The 20190-nt window shown below is 47.8% G+C and overlaps 2 protein-coding genes and 1 long non-coding RNA gene across 3 annotated transcripts in view; all 3 read left to right on the top strand.

The window, feature by feature from the left end:
* Nucleotides 1-498: 498 nt before the first annotated feature.
* On the top strand, nucleotides 499-3426 carry LOC129356912 (uncharacterized). Its single transcript, XR_008605466.1, has 3 exons — nucleotides 499-607; nucleotides 1843-2145; nucleotides 2465-3426. It is a non-coding gene; the product is annotated as an uncharacterized LOC129356912 (long non-coding RNA).
* Nucleotides 3427-3986: 560 nt separating this feature from the next.
* LOC129356911 (DNA repair protein XRCC2-like) lies at nucleotides 3987-10558 on the top strand. The gene is given in 8 exon segments (XM_055026453.1): nucleotides 3987-6438; nucleotides 8618-8699; nucleotides 8775-8810; nucleotides 8879-8932; nucleotides 8935-9042; nucleotides 9105-9366; nucleotides 10167-10279; nucleotides 10282-10558. Coding segments are annotated over 8 exon segments (1020 nt in total). The 5' UTR covers nucleotides 3987-6318; the 3' UTR covers nucleotides 10527-10558.
* Nucleotides 10559-11224: 666 nt separating this feature from the next.
* Nucleotides 11225-20190, top strand: part of LOC129356909 (histone-lysine N-methyltransferase 2C-like) — a 48175-nt gene continuing 39209 nt past the window's right edge. The window contains 15 exon segments of the mRNA XM_055026450.1: nucleotides 11225-11815; nucleotides 14149-14346; nucleotides 16602-16684; nucleotides 16860-17011; nucleotides 17055-17572; nucleotides 17769-17948; nucleotides 18037-18059; nucleotides 18477-18563; nucleotides 18628-18654; nucleotides 18657-18736; nucleotides 18924-19074; nucleotides 19154-19325; nucleotides 19446-19560; nucleotides 19631-19794; nucleotides 19974-20188. Coding sequence (XP_054882425.1) covers nucleotides 14150-14346; nucleotides 16602-16684; nucleotides 16860-17011; nucleotides 17055-17572; nucleotides 17769-17948; nucleotides 18037-18059; nucleotides 18477-18563; nucleotides 18628-18654; nucleotides 18657-18736; nucleotides 18924-19074; nucleotides 19154-19325; nucleotides 19446-19560; nucleotides 19631-19794; nucleotides 19974-20188 — 2164 coding nt within the window. The 5' untranslated portion in view covers nucleotides 11225-11815; nucleotide 14149.

The raw sequence follows: 20190 nt of genomic DNA, 5'->3' as shown, positions 1-20190 counted from the left end.
TGGCCCTGACTGTATTGAGAAGCACTTTGAGATCCTGTGGTCTTGAGAAATCGCTATGCACGACACATAAAGTGTCACTGAACCCTTTGACTAGGCCAGTCTCAGTATTGTGGTAACCATGGAATCCAGACTGAACGTCGTCACTGTTGAACTGTTGAAAAGCTTTTTCTAGGATTTTGCTGACATTTCTGCAGCAACAACCGACTCCAGCCTTTAATGAATGAATAGTTGCCATCAAAGCCCAGCGTTGGTTAAACTCCATGTTTCCTGTAGCGAAACGCGTCGGAACCGTCGCTCAGACGGACCGGTCCAGAGTAAATGTCCGTCATCCGCTTTGACCTCCTCACAGGTTCTGCTGCACCACGCAGAAGCAGCGCCGGATTTAGACTGTAGCTTTGGTGATGAGGAAGCAGAAGGTGAGCTTCCAGATTGCAGGTTTTGATCAGACATGAGTTCGGACATGTTGGAGCAACAGAACCGGTTTCTGAGAAGCCCTTCAGGGTTTCTGTGGAAGGAACCCGGAAGCAGCTCAGTTTGGGTCGATCCAGCAGAACAGCGCCGTCTTCACACAGCAAGCAACGCATCGCTGAGCTCCGTCGGACAGCCGGTGAGTACGACCTCTGACCCTTCACTAGCTATGCAAACAGAAGCAGAGAGGAGGTCAGCCAGCTGTTTGCAATTTCCTGTTTCTGTCCACTGATGGCGATAACGGCTTCGTCCTCTGAGCTGGAAGAAAGTCAGACTTCAGCCAGTCGGAACCTGCACAGCTTCATCAGAAACCGTTCTTCCTGGGAAACAGGCGGTAATGGGGTTTGGGATTTAACTTGACTCATACGCATCACATCACCATCCTAGTGAGGGTCTGGGATTATATATATGCACATCAACCGTCCCACAGATCCAACCTTCTGTGGACTGGAGCATTAATGTTCTGCTCTCTGTGACGTCACACGACAGGAAAGGGACGTAGGGATGGGGGGACGAGTATGGAGGGCGAGGTCGTGTGGTGCTACAGGTAAGGGCCTGTTTCTGTGGAACTCACCTGAGATTTCAGTCAGAACTGAATGGGGCTGCTGAGAAGGTCTCACTGTAATCTGTGAGCCCAACATGCTTTGAGTTCCATTGATCTCTCACACCCAGTTCTGTGGAAATCACCTGAAACTCGTCAGGCAGCTTTCAGAGCAGGTTTGCACAGAGTTCTGCATCTTGGGTCATGTTTTTGAGCAGAGTAGAAAACTTTCTCCTTACATGCCACTGATGAGAACCCAGATTGTTTCCTTTTCTACAACACGAGTCCTGATGCTTTAGGTACAGAACAGTGTAGAATTAACACGCAGCCTCTTCACTTCAACCTTCACCAGGAAGCAGCGTCATGGTTGCCTCCACTGCAAAATTAGATTTTCCACATTTTTGCCACTATGTATCAGTCCTGGAGAGAAACCAGTGAAGCTGCATGAAGCCTCCATCTTTCCTGAGCAAGCAGACGTTACCAGTAGAGGGTTAGGGTTAGTCTACATCTCCAGTCTACATCTCCAGTCTATATCTACAGTCTATATCTCCAGTCTACATCTCCAGTCTACATCTACAGTCTATATCTCCAGTCTACGTCTCCAGTCTACGTCTCCAGTCTATATCTCCAGTCTATATCTCCAGTCTACATCTCCAGTCTATATCTACAGTCTATATCTCCAGTCTACGTCTCCAGTCCAAGGTCCGGTGTGCTCCAATGGTTAGGCGGGTTCCTGGTCAAACGGCTCAGCTGCTTCCTTTGTGCTGTCGAGTTCTCCAGGATTCAACTGATTATCAAGTGAACTTCTGACTCGTGTTTTCCTCTGATTTCAGCTGTAGGTCAAGATGTGCACAGAAGAGAATCTTATTGATATCTTGGATGACCTGCCAGATGACAATTTCAACACCTTCGTTTGGCATCTGAAGAAGGAAACCTGGAATGGGATCCAACCGATCAAAAGCAGCCGGCTGCAGAAGGCGGACAGGATGGACGTCGTGGACCTGATGGTGCAGACGTACCAAATGGATGGAGCTGACAAGTCATGATGAATATGTTGAAGAAGATCAACAGGAATGACCTGGTGAAGAAGCTGGCAGATCTGTGTCCTGCAGCTGCAGCTGCAGCTGCAGCTCAAGGTCAGTAACAGAACCTCAGGTCAGATTAAAGTATCGGGTCCTCCAGAACCACACGAACCCTCTCAACCCAAAACTTGCCACAATTTTTAAAGTCAGCTCCAGATTGCAGAAGTTTGGTCAGTTTAATTTTGTAGTTATTTTGTTACAATTTCTTTGCTGTTTATTTTGTGTTTTTAATCTTGTACAATATTCTTGGATTATTATGACCTTCATAGTTTGAGCCAGTCATAGAAGTCAGGGTTTGTTGTAGTGACCAGGTTCTGTTACAGTTTCAGTCCATCATCAGCATCCTGACATCAGTTTTTGACTCGTTTTCCAGGTGCGTCTTCAAGCTCCCAGGCCGACCCGGTTGAGGTTCTGCTTTCGGTGAGAACAAAGCTTGTAGGAAAATCTCCAAGCAGGTTCTGCAGCAGATTCTGGACAAACTGCTGGAGAACAAGATCATGAACGACTGTGAGCTCGAGTTCGATGTTCAGACCCAGGGGGAAAAAGTCCGGGCCGTGGTCGACATGGTCCGTAAAAAGGGCCCCAAGGCCAGCTCGGCTTTCATCGCCGCGCTGTGTGAGCTGGATCCGTGTCTGGCAGAAGATCTGAAGCTCAAGTAGAAGACAGCAGAGCCAGCCGGTTCCAGAGACCCAGACCCTCTGACCCAAACCTCTGATAGTTAGAGTCTTTCATCAGCTCCAGTAAGTTACAGAAACATGTTTGATCCTCTGGTTCGCAGAAACCAACAGGAAGTCCAATCAGAACCACATGATGTCCTGAAACACACTGAAAAGGAAAGTTTCACATTAAATCACCAGAAACATCTGATGGTACCAGAACATCTGATGGTACCAGAAACATCTGATGGTACCAGAAACATCTGATGGTACCATGCACAGAAACAGACGGACCCTTGATCTGCCTCCAGTGCAGCTGGATGAGATCTGATTGGATGAAATTCACCTGAAGACACTTCCTGATTGGTTTGTCTCACTAGGACCATTTCATATGAAACCAAACATAAAACTTAAAATAAAAAATGTTTTTGCTGAACACAATGTCATCGATGAGTTAACAGTCTGATGATGAAGAAGCCCGCCGGTTCTGTTGATCCCGCCGGTTCTGTTGATCCCGCCGGTTCTGTTGATCCCGCCGGTTCTGTTGATCCCGCCGGTTCTGTTGATCCCGCCGGTTCTGTTGATCCCGCGGGTCCGACAGGTCCAGCATGCGAGTGTTCTGTCATTGTCTCTGTAACTGCAGCTGATCACTGATTCTAATAAAACATTTGGACTCGGAGTCTCTGCTGGTTCTTCTGCAACATCAACAACCTGAACCTGTCTGGCCTCTGCTGGTCAGTCTGGTTCTGGCTGAGTTTGGTTTATTACATAAGCACTGACCCAGTAGAACCAACACTGGGACAGAACCAGAACTAGATCAAAACTTGGTCAAGTTCATAGTCCTGGTTCTGATCCAGTTTGGTCTTCAGGGAGTTCAGGCGTTCAAACCTCTGATTAAGATCCACCAAGTATTTGCTGGACCACCTGGTTCTGGTTCTACTACACACCCGGTTCTGGTTCTACACAACCCGGTTCTGGTTCTACACAACCCGGTTCTGGTTCTAACCCGGTTCTGGTTCTACATCCCCTACACCAGCCAGAAAAAGAAAGGGAGCTACACAAATAAACTTTGACTGATTGATCATCATCATCATTCTCCGGGACTTCCGGCCCTCCTGGCAGCACCTGAACGCATCTCCTGTCCAGTTACCAGAGGGTTCTGGGTTCTGCTTTCGACCCGGAAGTGCTCGTCCTACGCACGCACACGCATCAAGGACGCTCTCTTCATCATTACCGCACACACCGGACACTCAGCACGCAGAGCGGCGTGGACCGGACCGAACCGAACCGGAGCGGGACCGCAACATGACCCTGCAGCTGCCGCCTTGCGTGATAGACTGCGGGACCGGGTGAGGACACGCGCACGAGGACAGAGCGACATCACGAGAGACATTAATGCGGGTTAGGTTCCGTTAAAGGGACAGTGACCGAATCAGCTGCTAGTGACGTCATTACAACAACAACAAGCTCATTGGTTCACACTGTTTGGCCAGGACTGGTTCTGCTGGGTCGGTACCGCAGAATATTCCGAGTATTCAGTTTATTCATTCATAATAAATTCCATAATAACATGATATTCCAGATCATAGCTGCAAAGTGAGTGAATGAATCAGTGAACATGAAATTCATCCATTTTTACTAACCTTCATTCCTCATTCTATCTCTACAACGCAGGCAGACCGACAATTGATCACAAATGGATTAATAAAACAATTTCAGCTTTTTTTAAGTGGAGATGAGTTTCAAGCTTTGGACCCTCCAAGCAAAAGTTTTTCTGGTAATAATTTTTTTGAACCATATCTAAGCGCTGAGGCTTCTGATTGGAGCAAACTGTCAATTTATGAATCTGATTAGTTTTGTTCACATTCTGGTCACATTTGTTTCAGTTAACTGGAGGAAAGCGAAGCGATGGGATGGATGGGAGGTTAAACTGGGACCAGAATCGGCTCTCCTCTTCTTTTGAAGGAGATTCCTGATAACATTCCACTAATTAATATGCGGCTCAAGAGTTTTATAAATAGTAGCTTAAAATACTTCCGGCCAATTTCAGAACTCGTCTATGAAGACCCCAGGAACCTTGGAGAACTCTCATTATTTCCTCATTTCCAATTTTAAGATTTATATGATCAGTGAATGATAAACATTTATTCACTCTAAACAAAATAAAATTAGTTTTGCTGGTGTTAGGAGAAACTAAACCAGGTATTTATTTTCTACATTTACTATTTCCTGTAGTTCATTTAGATTTGCATGTGAAAAAACAAGTTTGTATCATCAGTAAAATAAGTTTATGAAATATTTTAGAAGAGTTTACAAAGTCATGAATATAAATAGTGAAGAGCTCATGTTTAGGTGATTAATAAGCAGGTGTAACTGAGCCAGAACTGATAAAGGGTCGCAGGTTGTTCAGTTTCCCTTCTTTCTTCTTCTGATTCTCTATCATCTGTGCATTTGTCAGACTGCCTGCAGAGCTGCAGGTGTTGGGTCCTCTCTGACCGCCCTGCTGACTTCCTGTGGCCCTCCTCCCTCATGTTTGTTCTCTCTAGCAGAAGCTCTAGACCTCCAGTCAGCCATATTGGGCTGTTCTTTGTCATGAGATGTACACTGTCAGCTCTGAGAGACTGCTCCAATGTTTGTAATTGAACTTCTGTGTTCAATCACTAATCCTCCACAAGGGGGCGCTGTCTGGTTGGATTCTTTGATGGATGTTTTCTCACCATCACTCTCAGTCATGTTTTGAACAGATCACCACTGATGCTGTACTGAATACACGGCCTACCGAGATAAACCAGAACCAGCAGGAGTTTGGACCTGTGTTAAAGGGAGAGTACATATTTTCTCACCCGATCCTGTTTGTTTTTCTGCTTCACCCACAGCTCTAAAGATCTTTATTTTTTGTAAAGAAATGAAAACTGACCTTCATAAAAAATTCTAAGGTCAATGAAATTTCAACACTGCTGGATTCACTGAGAGACATGGTGCGTTCAGGTGCCGTCAGTCAGTCACTGACACATAGACAAGGCAGAGAGGCCTGACTTATTTGAAAAAAAAGACAAAATATTTTTTCATCTATCATTTTATTAAGTTTGACATTAAAACTTGACACTCATTGTTGATTTCAGCTGTTCTCTATATAATAATGCATTAAAATTCTACAGACAGAGAAAACACATGACTTACTGAACTAAAGGTTGCATAGAGAAAGAAACGGTTTCTATTGGCCTTTTCAGTTTCAACACATGATTCATAACTACAGCGTTGGCCCTCTATCTTCATCACTTGAACCTCAGGCGTCTTCCTCATATGGGCTCCTCTTCCTCCATATAAAAGTTGGTTTATGTTCGTGATGGGGATGAAGAAAAGCCGAGATGTTCTTTTGAAGCGGACTACCCCTTTATGCACACACACTTTTATTGTGAAAAACCGAGTCTTATTTTGTCATCAACCGGAAGTGATGTCACCGTCAACAAACCGATTCACCGGTTGCGTTTTCGCCGTAATAAACCGACGCTTCTTGTTTCTCTTCAATGAGTCCGTCTGGGCTTTTCCGAACCGGCAACGAACCTAAATCATGTTCCCGCCATCGCCTCGGCTCCAACCTGGCGAGCGGAAGTCGAAGCGTTCCCGCGCAAATGATCATGAGGAAGAGGAAGAGGAAGGTCGGACAGAGATGAGTGAGAGCGGGACTCAGGTGAGCTTGTGACGCGGACAGGTGACCTGGTTGTGGTGGTCGACATCGCTCCATAACCGAGTTTAGAGTCCAGACTTTTAACACCGGAACTGTCTGTTGGGTTTTCAAAATGAAATCCCAGCTCCGGTTAGTTGTACATCAACTGGCACAGAAAAAATCTACAGCTGTGCAAAACCCCCCCAAAACTTACTAAATATTTGTTTCATCTCAGATTACTTTAAGATTGATATTAAAACTTGGTATGGAGTTTTAATGGACTTTCACAGTAAAAGTCCAGTTCAGGTTCAGCCCTAAGGCTTTTCAAAGTAAAAGTTCATCTCAAGTTTGGTGGTAGTGTCCTTTCATCAGTGGTTCAGTCTATATCCTGGTGTTGGTTCAGTCTATATCCTGGTGTTGGTTCAGTCTATATCCTGGTGTTGGTTCAGTCTATATCCTGGTGTTGGTTCAGTCTATATCCTGGTGTTGGTTCAGTCTATATCCTGGTGTTGGTTCAGTCTATATCCTGGTGTTGGTTCAGTCTATATCCTGGTGTTGGTTCAGTCTATATTCTGGTGTTGGTTCAGTCTATATCCTGGTGTTAGTTCAGTATATTACCTGGTGTTGGTTCAGTCTATATCCTGGTGTTGGTTCAGTCTATATCCTGGTGTTGGTTCAGTCTATATCCTGGTGTTGGTTCAGTCTATATCCTGGTGTTAGTTCAGTCTATATCCTGGTGTTGGTTCAGTCTATATCCTGGTGTTGGTTCAGTCTATATCCTAGTGTTAGTTCAGTATATTACCTGGTGTTGGTTCAGTCTATATCCTGGTGTTGGTTCAGTCTATATCCTGGTGTTGGTTCAGTCTATATCCTGGTGGTGGTTCAGTCTATATCCTGGTGTTAGTTCAGTCTATAACCTGTGTTGGTTCAGTCTATATCCTGGTGTTGGTTCAGTCTATATCCTGGTGGTAGTTCAGTCTATAACCTGGTGTTGGTTCAGTCTATATCCTGGTGGTAGTTCAGTCTATATCCTGGTGTTGGTTCAGTCTATATCCTGGTGGTAGTTCAGTCTATATCCTGGTGTTGGTTCAGTCTATAACCTGGTGTTGGTTCAGTCTATAACCTGTGTTGGTTCAGTCTATATCCTGGTGGTAGTTCAGTCTATATCCTGGTGGTATTTCAGTCTATATCCTGGTGTTGGTTCAGTCTATATCCTGGTGGTAGTTCAGTCTATATCCTGGTGTTGTTTCAGTCTATATCCTGGTGTTGTTTCAGTCTATAACCTGGTGTTGTTTCAGTCTATAACCTGGTGTTGTTCAGTCTATATCTGGTGTTGGTTCAGTCTATATCCTGGTGTTGGTTCAGTCTATATCCTGGTGTTAGTTCAGTCTATAACCTGTGTTGGTTCAATCTATATCCTGATGTTGGTTCAGTCTATATCCTGGTGGTAGTTCAGTCTATATCCTGGTGGTAGTTCAGACTATATCCTGGTAGTGGTTCAGTCTATATCCTGGTGTTGGTTCAGTCTATATCTTGGTGTTGGTTCAGTCTATATCCTGGTGTTGGTTCAGTCTATATCCTGGTGTTAGTTCAGTCTATAACCTGGTGTTGGTTCAGTCTATATCCTGGTGTTGGTTCAGTCTATATCCTGTTGTTGGTTCAGTGCATATCCTGGTGTTGGTTCAGTCTATATCCTGGTGGTAGTTCAGTCTATATCCTGGTGTTGGTTCAGTCTATAACCTGGTGTTGGTTCAGTCTATATCCTGGTGTTGGTTCAGTCTATATCCTGGTGTGGTTCAGTCTATATCCTGGTGTGGTTCAATCCATATCCTGGTGTGGTTCAGTCCATATCCTGGTGTTGGTTCAGTCTATATTCTGGTGTTGGTTCAGTCTATATCCTGGTGTGGTTCAGTCTATATCCTGGTGTTAGTTCAATCCATATCCTGGTGTTGGTTCAGTCTATATCCTGGTGTTAGTTCAATCCATATCCTGGTGTTGGTTCAGTCTATATCCTGGTGTTGGTTCAGTCCATATCCTGGTGTTGGTTCAGTCCATATCCTGGTGTTGGTTCAGTCTATATCCTGGTGTTGGTTCAGTCTATATCCTGGTGTTAGTTCAGTATATTACCTGGTGTTGGTTCAGTCTATATCCTGGTGTTGGTTCAGTCTATATCCTGGTGTTAGTTCAGTGTATATCCCTGCAGCTGTTTGCCCGTCTCGAGGCCCGGCGCTGTCTGAAGGACGTTGAGCCTCGGCTGTTTGCTGATGATGGAGGACCTGACCGTGGTATGTCACTCCACCCACTACTTCTCAGCTGACCAGTGATCAGGTTGTTTCTGACTGTGTGTCTGACTCTGGCAGGGAAGGTGGTGGAGGTGTACGGTCCGGAGGGGACAGGTAAGGTTTCATTGGTTCCATGGGTCCATGCCCTGACCCACTTAAGACCTGTGTTCGGGTGTCTCCAGGAAAGACGGAGCTGCTCTACCACCTGCTGTGTCGCTGCATCCTGCCGGAGGCGGCTGGGGTCTGGAGGTGGACGTTGTCTTTGTGGACACAGACTACAGTCTGGACGTGTTCCGGCTGGCCAGTGTTCTGGACAGTCGACTGAGTGCAGGTGAAGCTAACGACATCTATAGGGTTTGAAGACTTCAGATGAGCTTACTAGAACATGACTGGTTCCTTTCTCAACAGGTGGTTCTGCCGGGTTTGATGATGCGATTCTGCGCTCCTGTCTGACTCGCCTCCTGGTGGTCTGCTGCTCCTCCTCCTCCCAACTCCTTCTCACCCTTCATTTTCTGGAGACCACCTTGTCTTCTCGACCCAGAGCATCGCTCCTTCTCATTGACAGCATCTCGGCGTTCTATTGGTCGGATCGCAGTGAGGGCGGAGCCAGCGTTGCCAAGCAGGAGGAGAAGCTCAGCAGGTGTTCGGAGCTGCTGGGACGACTGCTCAGGTGGATCCTTCAAGTGGGTTCTAAATGGTCTGTAGAGGGTTGACCTCTGACGGACTGTCTGAAGAGTCTACCTGTCCATCTAAGCTTGTACACTGAGGGTGGGGGTTTGATTTAGTTCTGGGTCATGAGGAGCTTCCAGTGGGTGGGGGGAAGGTCTTGGTGGTGCAGAGGTGAAGCATAGGACATGGACTAAGGCCAGTCCTGCCCTCTCATTACTGACTGTCCTGTCAATTCACTTTCAGATAAAGGCTAAAGGTTTTAGAGCCAATGAAACCTAAAACAAGATGCTCAAGAGGAAGGTTCTTCAGCAGGTCCAACTGGATACACAGAAAGTTCTTGTGTCTTTTAAAAGGCCTGAACAAATTGTGCAAGAACTGAGATGTTCGATGGAAAGTTCTTCCCAGGAGATGTTGACCAGAGAACAGTCCTCTGGTTCATTTGGTCTTTAGCAGGACTGACCCGTTCACATCCAGTAGAGTCCAGTCCAATTGCAGTACATCAGTAGCAACTTTGATCAGAAACTCAGATCAGTGGCCCTGTCCTTTGATGTTGACCCAGGTTCATGGTTCTGGAGCTCAGTCCATGACCCGAGGATCCAATGTTCAGTACTGGATCAAGGACCCAATCCAGATGTTCTCCAGACCAGGAACCGCTCCATCCAATCAGCCCAGTAAAACAACACAGTTCTCCGTTCTTGAGGAGGATGTCCAAGCATTAGAGTTCAAAGTTGCATTGGTCCATCATGTGGTTCTGATGCTGTGGATTAACAGCTGATGTCCTGTTCTGTGGTTGTTCCTCAGGGATTACAAAATCACCATCTTTGCAACCTGCCACCCCATCAGGAGGAGTTCTAGTGGGCCACCCTCCTCAGAGGCAGACCGGTCCCATCTCTGCCGTGCCTGGCAGCGTCTGGTGACCATCGGCTGGTTTGCTCCAGACAGGAAGCTGAACATAACCCAGCAAATGGAGACGAAGGGAGCGGAGAGCAGAGGAACCGACAGGTCTTCACCGTCCACTGCTCCTCCTGGACTGGGACCAAGAGTTCCAGGGTCAGCTCCTTCAGAGTGACGGATGGTGGCGTGGAGTTCATCTGGACCAGAGACCTCCTCCTGGTCTTTCTGCTATACTTTAAAGACTCACTGTTGATGTTTGTAACTTAATTATGATGACATGTTGGAATTGAATAAAACCAGAGATGGATTAGAATCTGGATCATCAGTTGTTTGGTTTTACGGTAGAAATATCAATAGAGATGACTAGAAATAATCAGGAAAGTAGAGATAATCAGAAGCAGTTTTCACAATTTGTTTCACTGATGAAGAGAAACAAATACTAAACCATGGATCCAGAAGTAATCATACCTGGTAAAATGATTAAACCACATTGTCAGTACCCGCTTATTACCTGGGTACTATCCAGGTAATAATCAGGCTAGGGTAGGAACTCTCTGGTTAACACCTGGTTAGTAGTCTGCTTTTTAACCTGCCACCCTACTTTGTAACTGATAGTTTTATTTTCCATCTAATCAAGTGAAAATGATTTCCTTGTTGCTGAAAATGTACCGTGTTAATAAAACTGTCTGGTTCAACATCAAGCAGGAACATATCCACCCATCAGTACTGGACCTGAACCCAGTCACTTCCTGGTTCTGGAGCTGGACAGCGAGCTCTCACAGTACTGATTCTGCAGAATCAGACGTGCAAAGTCCAAAATCTTGGATTCGGTGGTCTGGATCACTGGACAGTTGTCCACAGCCAGGTAACCATCAGCTGAGCGGGTTCTACAGAGTTCATTAAGTTCTCCTGGAGGAATCCTGTTGAAACAAGAACTGAACCGCATGATCTAGAACGTTCCTTCTGGACGGATCTGTCCAGTTCCTGTGTTGCGTTTACTGCACGTGCAACTGCAGTCCTGATCTCCCCCGCTTCCGATCCGGTCCAGGTTTCCCTGGTCTGATGACAGCAGCCGCATAACAGGAGCAGCCCCCCAACAGATTCCTCCGCGGGGTCACACACACTTTTTACACAACACAAACAAACCAGGCGGTTACGACAGAAAGCTGGACCACACGGACACGCAGCTGGGCCATAGTCTGGTGGAAGGCTACCCTCATCCGGGCGCTGGTTCCAGGACAGAGCGGCCACCTGGTGGAGCTGTAGGACAGGTTTTCTGGGATCTACTTCTCCTGCTGGGGCTGACAGGCGGTGCTTCGGTCGCTCCCAAACATGGCCTCCATGACGGTGCGACCACTTCAAGTTTGATTTCTCACTAATTATCTGCGTCCAAACTGCGTGTTTTTCCTTCTACAGCTCACGGGAATGTTTCCACGGAGCAGCTCTGTACGGCAGACACCAGAAGCAGATGTTTTCTGTCGCAGAAGTTCGGTGCTGATCACGTCGCTCTAAGTTGACTGAAAACTGGAGAGGAAAAGGAGAACCGCGTCAAATCAGTAAGCAGCTTGTCTCGGTCCTCCTTCCGCCGCTAACTCGCCCCGAACCGGGGGCCAAGGCCGGCTGTCCGCTCCCTGCCCTGCTGTCAGTAGCCTGCACCGCGCGACAGACAGCCGAGGAGCTAATGCTAATGCTAACAGCGAAGTGAACGGGGAGGCTACATGCTAACGGCTACACCGACTGTCATTAGCAGCTTGAGTCCGGGCATCCAGACAGGCTTACCAGGCTGATGCGGTGTGGGAGGCCGCCTACCGGTCTCCCAAAGCCGGCTACTATTAGCCGGCTCCAGTCCTCTGACAGATGGGTGTGTTAGCATGGAGCTAGTTGATTAGCCACATAGTTATGGCTCACCTGACCAGGACTCACCTGTTCGAAAGGGCCTCCCTGACCTCTGATCGGTACCAGCTCGTCAGATGGAGATACACAGGTCGTTCCTGGTTCTGAAGGGTCCATTGCTGTCTCAGGTAGAGGTTCTGGTGTCGTTCTATATCGTTCTGATGTTCTCAGTTGTTCTCTAAGGTTCCACTGGGTCCTACAGGATTTACATGGTTGATTTTAAGTTCTCTAAGGGTCCAACCTTGGATCTAAGATGGGTCAGATACTGTAGACTTGAGTTGTGGGGTAGAATCTTTGTGGTTCCGATGGATTGGCTGTAGTCCACTGGAGGTTCTGAGGTTCCTTGGTGTTCAGGTCCAACACTCTGGTTCTGAGGCAGGGTTCCTCCAGCGATCCTAGAGGGCTCTTCTGCTGCAGTAGTTAGAGGTTTAAGATGTATTTGATGGCTCTGGTCCACTGCTTGTTGACTGTAGATGAAAGTATAGTAACAGGTGCAGATGATCCACCTGGATCATCTGCACCTGTGCAGAGATGAAATTATGTAGAAATTTCTGAACTCAATAGGAGTAGCTCCTGGTTCGTCTATCAAAAACCAGAAATACTCCTGGTTCTTGATAGAAGAAATGAAAATAGCCAGAAGATTAAAAAACTTCAAAGAGCTGTAGAAAAACAAACCAAAATCGACCAAAACACAATGAACTAGAAAATTACAAAAAATAACAAACTAAAAAGACATATCTAGTGCAGCTTCTGAAATTGACTGAAAGAATACAGCAAACCTCAGCTGATGGGAGCCATTAGGTCCAACCAGTAGCAGATGTTGGGTTGGTGATCTGGGTTTGAGTAATCAAAGTTTCTCCCTCACAACAGAACCCACCCAGATTCCTTGATGTGCAGTTTATCGCTGGCTGTGCTTCCTTTCCCATAAAATTGCACTTGGAATAGCAAATGAGGTAATTTTTCAACCATTTAAAATAGGTGTATGTTGTAAAAACTGCAATTAATCGCAACATCAGTTTGTACCCAGTACTTTTGTCACTCTGGCCTCCTGGAATGACGCCAGCTTTCTCCAGTAGAACTCTCACAGCATCAGTTCATCAAAAGCAGATCAAGCCAACACGTTGACTCCATGGCTCTTCTGTTAAATCACTGACTACTTCCCCAAAACGCCTCATATATAGCTTCCCCTTAGTAGGCGGGCTTGTCGCTCCACCGCCTGAATAAGACGCAGACCTCTCTTCTGACCGGCTGATAGATGATGAGCGCCATGGCTGAATTATTAGTTTATAATTATGTTTATCCGTTCCTGCCATGATTTTTGAGGACTTATGGTGTGAACAAATTTATTCAAGCGTGATTTTCAGTGGATTTCTTATTTAAAACAATGCAGTAGGGCAGTTTTATTTTTCTACATTATCTGAACATAGATTTGAGCACATTTATAATGGAAACCCAGTTCGCATCCCAGTTGCTCCATCTGTTGATGGACCACGGATGAAAAGATAGATTAATGGATGGATGGGCGGTGGTTAACAGATGGATGGATGGATGATGGATGGTTGTGGTTCTGCCTTCACAGTGCTTGAATTGGTCAGACAGTAGAACCAGTACATGTCCCATCTCACCAGAACCTCTCAGTGGTTCAGTCAGCATTAAACAAGAGTTCTGATATTAAAGCAACAAGTTGTCGAACTGAAAGAGATGAAATTATGTAGAAATAAACTTAGAGACTGAAATTTTCTGAACTCAATAAGTAAAATAACAGAAAAAAAAAAACATTAGTCGTGTGATTCTGCAAATATCCCACCTCTGCTTGGTTGGCTGCTACGAGCTGGCACCTGCAGATCTTTGATCTTCAGTTAGATGTGTTGGTGTGAACCATTTTTGCTCCCAGACTCCTTATCTCATAAGCTTAGTGTGGTGTCTTCTTGTGGTCAGGGTGGAGTCATGTAAGGTAACAGAAAACTTTAACCCTTGTCTGTCTGCTTGCACCTAGAATGCCCTCTGAGGCTCAGGAGCCTCGGGACAGAGGACCCCCACCTCCCCTGACGCGGGCTGGACGCAGCGCTCAGCTGGCCAAAGCTGCAGCCACGAGCCCCGCCCCTGAGAAGCGACCCCGCGGGCGACCTCGGAAGGATGGGAACCACAGCCGCCCAGCGCCTCCTGCTCCTCCTTCACCCAAATCTAAGAAGAAGTAAGAGCACCACTAATGATAAATGGCAAATGGCCTGTCAAATGGAGATACCTGGTTGGTACTGGGATTAGTATAGTGCTTTATCCATGTCCAGAGAACCAAGAGCTTCACACTATTTTCAACCATTCACACACATGTTCACACACTAATGGTCTCAAACTACTGGACAATTGCCACAACTGTTGTCTAGTACAACAGCAATTGGGAGTGTGACCCAACTCCATCAGTATTGGGTCACACTGATGGAGGCAAGGCTGCCATGCACCAGTACCACTGTGGCCTCGGACCAGCAGGCAAGGCGGGTGAAGTGTCTTGCCCTAGGACAGTGCTTCTCAAATAGTGGGGCGGGCCCCCTTTGGGGGGCGCGGTGCGATACCTGGGGGGCGTGTGATCCTGGGGAACAGGCTTTTTTTTGGCCGTACTAGTATAAAGTGTAATTGCGCACAGGGCGGCAGTGGCGCTCTCATTGTTACTTCTGTCACGTTTGCGACAGTGCAACATTTACGACTTACAAGACAACAGGTTTGCCTTGGTTAGCAGTGTTAAGTCAACAAAAAGCTCCGACTGCGTTCTGTCTATGGCCTCCGTTATTCAACAACCCCCAACATGAAAAGTTTTTCACAGGGATGAAAAGAAACGCGGAGAGAGACAAAGATAATGAGACAACAGAAAGTCAACCGAAAGCTAAGAAGAGGAATACGACGAAGCGTATTTAGCGCTTGCTTCACTGTGACTACAGTTGGAGAAGAGGAAAGACCGCTGTGTTTGCTGTGTCTAAAAATGCTCGCAGCGGACAGCATGAAGCCAAATAAATTAGCGCGTCACTTAAATACGTTACATCCCAATCACGCCGATAAGCCGCTAGAGTTTTTTCAGCGAAAAAAATGTTAATAAGGAAAAAATGTTATGCAGAGATGGATAGTCACGGTGGGGAGTGGGGGGCGCGAATAGTTTTCTTCTTGCTAGGGGGGGCGTAACGGAAAATAATTGAGAAGCACTGCCCTAGGACAACTTCTTCATTGTCAAATGGAGATACCTGGTTGGTACTGGGATTAGTTTGGTCTTCGGTCTGGTTCTGTTCTCTAAACAGAAACTCTTCCCTTCCTGAGTGTTTGAGTATGTAATCACAACATATGACATGAGACGATATTCACTTGATTCAAAGAGTGTGGATATTTTTCTGCCTCGGGTTCATTTCAAATGTAGTCTCTGTTTCACTTGAATTTGGCTGAGCCTCCTAGACTGTGAATGTACTCTAGTACCAGCACCACGAGGAAGTGGGTGTTAGCAGTTGGCGGATGTTAGCTAGAGACAGACGTTAGTAGATGTCTTCCAGTTTGCAGTCCCTCATCATGGAGCGGACATTAGTCAGGGTTCAGAGCAGAAAATAAACAGGGAGCAAATATCAGCCAAGGAGTGCAGAGGATGCTGGCCAGTGAACTGATGTTAGTGGATGTCACTTCACCCATGGATTGGACATCAGTCAGGGAGAGGAGCGTAGCATCTCATCCATGGATTAGCCACTTGCCAGGGAGCACACGATAATAGACGATAGCAGACACTGGCTAGAGAGCGGAAAATGTTAGACGCTGGCCATGGAATCCACACTGTTTACATTTCAGAAGCTCACCTGGAAGGTTAATTTTATCTGCATCTCTGGTAAATCCTATAGAGACCCTTTGCACTGCCAAACAATACGTCTGGGACGCTGGGGTGGATGAGAAGATTGCATGATGTTGTGAAGTTTCTCTCTAGTGAACAAGGTGGGAAAGGAGATAGAAAACGGAATAAACAATGTAGCACTGAATCAAACCATCTGTATCATCTGATCAGTGATTGCTGCTATACAAGTATTGATGTCTAAGCAACAGTATCTCTGTGATGTACTTCAGACTGAACTGGGATGGAAACTGAGCAGGCTTGACTTGGTCCGGTCTGGTCTGCTTACTCTGACTTCAAGCAACGTACTAACACCTAGGGTCCTCACAGATATATGACCGTGTCTAAAAGTATGTTTGTGGTTATTATCCCAGGAGAAGTGGTGAGAGGCATGATGATAAAATAGGCACCTGGGTGAGGGTGGACTTAACCCCTGAGTTTACTTCCTACCATACACAAACTGTGATGTCATTCTGCTCATGTTCTTAAGGTGTTTCTGAATGAACAGAAACACTTTTCATTCTGGTTTTCAAAAGAACCAGGTTTCCAGCAGCAATTGCATAAATAACAATTCCTGTTGACCTGTGTTCCTGCAGGGGGCGAAGCCGAGGAAGAGCCCAGGGAGAGGGTGAAGAAAGCACGGGGACTACAGAGAAAGAGCGACTCCAGAAAAAGATAGGTGGCCTTAATGATAAATCAGAGCTGCAGCCACAGGAACTCATTAGTTCTCTTAAGGTCCTAGAAAAAAGCTCAGCTTCATTTTCTGATTGACTCAATCTTTGCTGCTCTTCCACTTCACTGAGCTTCTTCTGACTACTGCAATCTTCAATGAATCCTCTGTTTGATCTCCATAGAGCCCAAGGAACCCCCAGAGGCTAAGGAGCCCAATCAGCTGCTGGAGCCCACAGAGTCACTGAAACCTCCAGAGCCCAAAGGACCCCTGGAGGCCAAGGAGCCCACAGAGCTGGTGGAGCCTCCAGAGTCCAAGGAACCTCCTGCCCCCCCAGCCCAAGGAGCCCCCAAAGACCAAGGGACCTCCAGAGTCCAAGGAGCCCATGGGACCTAAGAGGCTTGTGGGGTCCCGGAGGTCCATCTCAAGGCGGAAGTCCCACAAAAACCCTGATCCAGACCTTGAACTGAGCGAGGTTGGGCTCAGTCCCTGTCCTGAACCAGCTCCTGAGCCCAGAGTCCCAAAGTGCAGCTCAAAACCAACGCCCGTTTCTGAGGAGGAAGACAGTACCAGAACAGGTCCCGTTACTGTTGACCTGTTATCACAGTACGTCCCTGTGGAGCACCCTCAGGTCTGCGCTCCAGAACCAGGGGAACCCACCCACAGCCCCACCCCTATTGAGACTAGCTGTCCCAGTAGGGTTTCCATGGACACCAAGGAAGGCTGTGGTGTCGGTCCGGTGCAGCAGAATCCAGAGCTGAGTCCCCACTCCAGTCCCCCAGTGTCCCTTTGCCTGGAAGACGAGGACGAGGGCTCCCTTTCCCCCCTGTTCCAGCACTCCCCATCAGAGGAATCGGGGGGCTCACCCGCCCCAACCCTCGGACACGCCAAGAAACGGTGAGTCTGGCTGATACCATGGAAACTCTTCCGTAGGCCCCTGCTGCTACTGATTGTCATGTGGGTTAGGATTGGGGTTAGGGGAAATTATGGGTTATGGGTGGTTTCAGAGAAAATATTCTTTGGACTAAGCGTAATTAAATGACCCGTTGCCATGGTCACACAGCCTGAGTTCATGTGTTCATCTGTCCTGCAGGCTGAAGCAGTGTGCCTTCTGTTACCGTGGCGACCAGCCTCCTCTGGGCCAGGGGCGTCTTGTGGTGTTCGGTCCGACCCCGGGCTACATCCCGCTCCACATCTTGAACCGTCGCACCTCCTCTGATCGTGTCGATGACTGCCATGACCACTGCTACCGTGGAGACAGGGCCCCGCCCACGTATGTGACCTCACTTCCAGTTCATAGATAAAGAAGAAACTCTTGGTTTGAAAAGATGAGGCTGACCAGCTGATCTGTTTGTTGTTAGGTGCAGCAGCCCAGCACAGTGTGGTGAGTACTGGTGCAGCTCATCGCCAGGCAATCACCTGATGGTAGATTACCAGGCGATCACCTGATGGTAGATTACCAGGCGATCACCTGATGGTAGATTACCAGGCGATCACCTGATGGTAGATAACCAGGCGATCACCTGATTGTAGATTACCAGGCGATCACCTGATGGTAGATTACCAGGCGATCACCTGATGGTAGATAACCAGGCGATCACCTGATGGTAGATTACCAGGTGATCACTTGATGGTAGATTACCAGGCGATCACCTGATGGTAGATTACCAGGCGATCACCTGATGGTAGATTACCAGGCGATCACCTGATGGTAGATAACCAGGCGATCACCTGATGGTAGATTACCAGGTGATCACCTGTTGAAGGGCTTCAGATCAGTCACGGTCCCTTTGTGTTTCAGAAGATGAATCTTCAGAGTTCATCCGGCAGCTCGGACCCATCGGCCTTCCACACGACATCAACGTCCAATCACTGTTCGACCCCACAGGTAGCCCTTCATCCTTTTCCTTCTCCTCCTCTGTATACGTGTGCTTACCTGGCTCTGTGTGCAGGTCAGTGCTGTGCTCACCTGCAGTGTGCCGCTGGTCAGAAGGTGTGCGGCATGGTGACGGCCAGTCGTTGCTCTTTGTGGACAAAGCCATCGACTCGGGAAGCAGCCAGGTGAGTTTGTGACAGGATGTTGTATGGGGGGTTGGTGGATGAAGAACACAGCCTTCTGCCGGGCCGTCCAGGTGTTTTCAGACCTTCAGGAACTCTGATGCTGAACGGGCTCTTGGCTCGGATCCAGATGAACTTTGGAACCGGTCGGTCAAATTAATAAGCCCCGCCCCCTGTCTCACCTGTCCAGGTATGTGGGTTCTGCCAACGCCTGGGTGCTTCGCTGCGTTGCCAGGAGACGGGATGTGGGCGGAGCTACCACTTCCCTTGTGCTGCTGCTGCTGGCGCGCATCAGGACTGGGCCCAAAGGCTCACGCTGTGCCCGACGCACGCCGGCCCAGGTGGGGGAACTCGGAGCTCTGCCTCCCCCCACGTTTACCCTCTGTTGCCATGGAAACGCACTAACCTCTGTCTACACAGGCTCCTCCAAGTGTTTGTCGTGTTTGGGCGGAACCGAACCCGGCAACTTGTTGATGTGCTGTTGCTGCGGTAGCTGTTACCATGGACACTGTCTGAAGCCGGCTCTCACCCCGTCCCCTCTGGTCCGGTCTGGGTGGCAGTGTCCCGCTTGCAGGATGTGTCGCAGCTGCAGGTGACAGAGCTTCTGACTGAACTAGTACCTGACTGTGCAGCACCACTGTTGGCTGGACTGAGGGTTAGCAGGTTAGAGGTCATCCTGTCGGTCCTGACCAGCTCTATATGTGTGTGTCAGGTTACGGGGCGATGAAGGCCTGCTACTGGTGTGTCAGCGCTGTGATAAGGCCTACCACACACACTGCCTCTCTCCTCCTCTGGACGGTACACCCAACAGCGCTTGGACCTGCAAGGTTAGAAACTCTGTCAAGTACAACTGCCTAGGACTGTTGCTGCTGAACTCATCGGACCTGTTTTCTCCAGAACTGCAGAGTCTGTCGCCGATGTGGTGTGACATCATCGGGTCAGTGGGCCAATCATCAGTTTTTGTGCGACTCATGTGACCCTGCCCTGCCCTGTCCTCTCTGTTACCGGGCTGTTGACTTTGCCTCGCTGCAGAACAGTCTGACCTGCAGCAGCTGCTACAGGTAAACTTGTTTAGAACGGGGTTATCCTCCGACTACAAGTCAGTTTTTCAATTTCCTTCAGTAAAGATGGAAGTAATTGAACAACTACCAGTCTTCCAGCTCTTCGACAGGATGTGTGTTAAATATGTTTACTTTCCCTCCTCAGTCCTTTTGAGTGTTTGATGTTCTCTGTGCTTCAGGTCTGTTCATGCCGAGTGTTCGGACCAGGCTGGGGAGCGCACAGCAGAGTCTGACCTCTACCACTGCTCCTCCTGCAGCCCTTTGGAACAGCAGCTAGCCTCTCCCTATAATGCCTCTCTTGGACTTAGTCCGCCTGCTGCTCCTGATCCAGGCCAGCTTATCTGCCTGAAGCTACCGCCTAGTCCTTTGCAGAGTCCAAACTTATCAGAGTTCCAA

The sequence above is a fragment of the Poeciliopsis prolifica genome, unplaced genomic scaffold (assembly GCF_027474105.1).
Source record: "Poeciliopsis prolifica strain line A6 unplaced genomic scaffold, Auburn_PproV2 SCAFFOLD208, whole genome shotgun sequence".
NCBI classification, from domain to species: Eukaryota; Metazoa; Chordata; class Actinopteri; order Cyprinodontiformes; family Poeciliidae; genus Poeciliopsis; species Poeciliopsis prolifica.
Note: the sequence above shows the minus strand (reverse complement) of the source record. Positions and strands in the feature narration are given on the sequence as shown.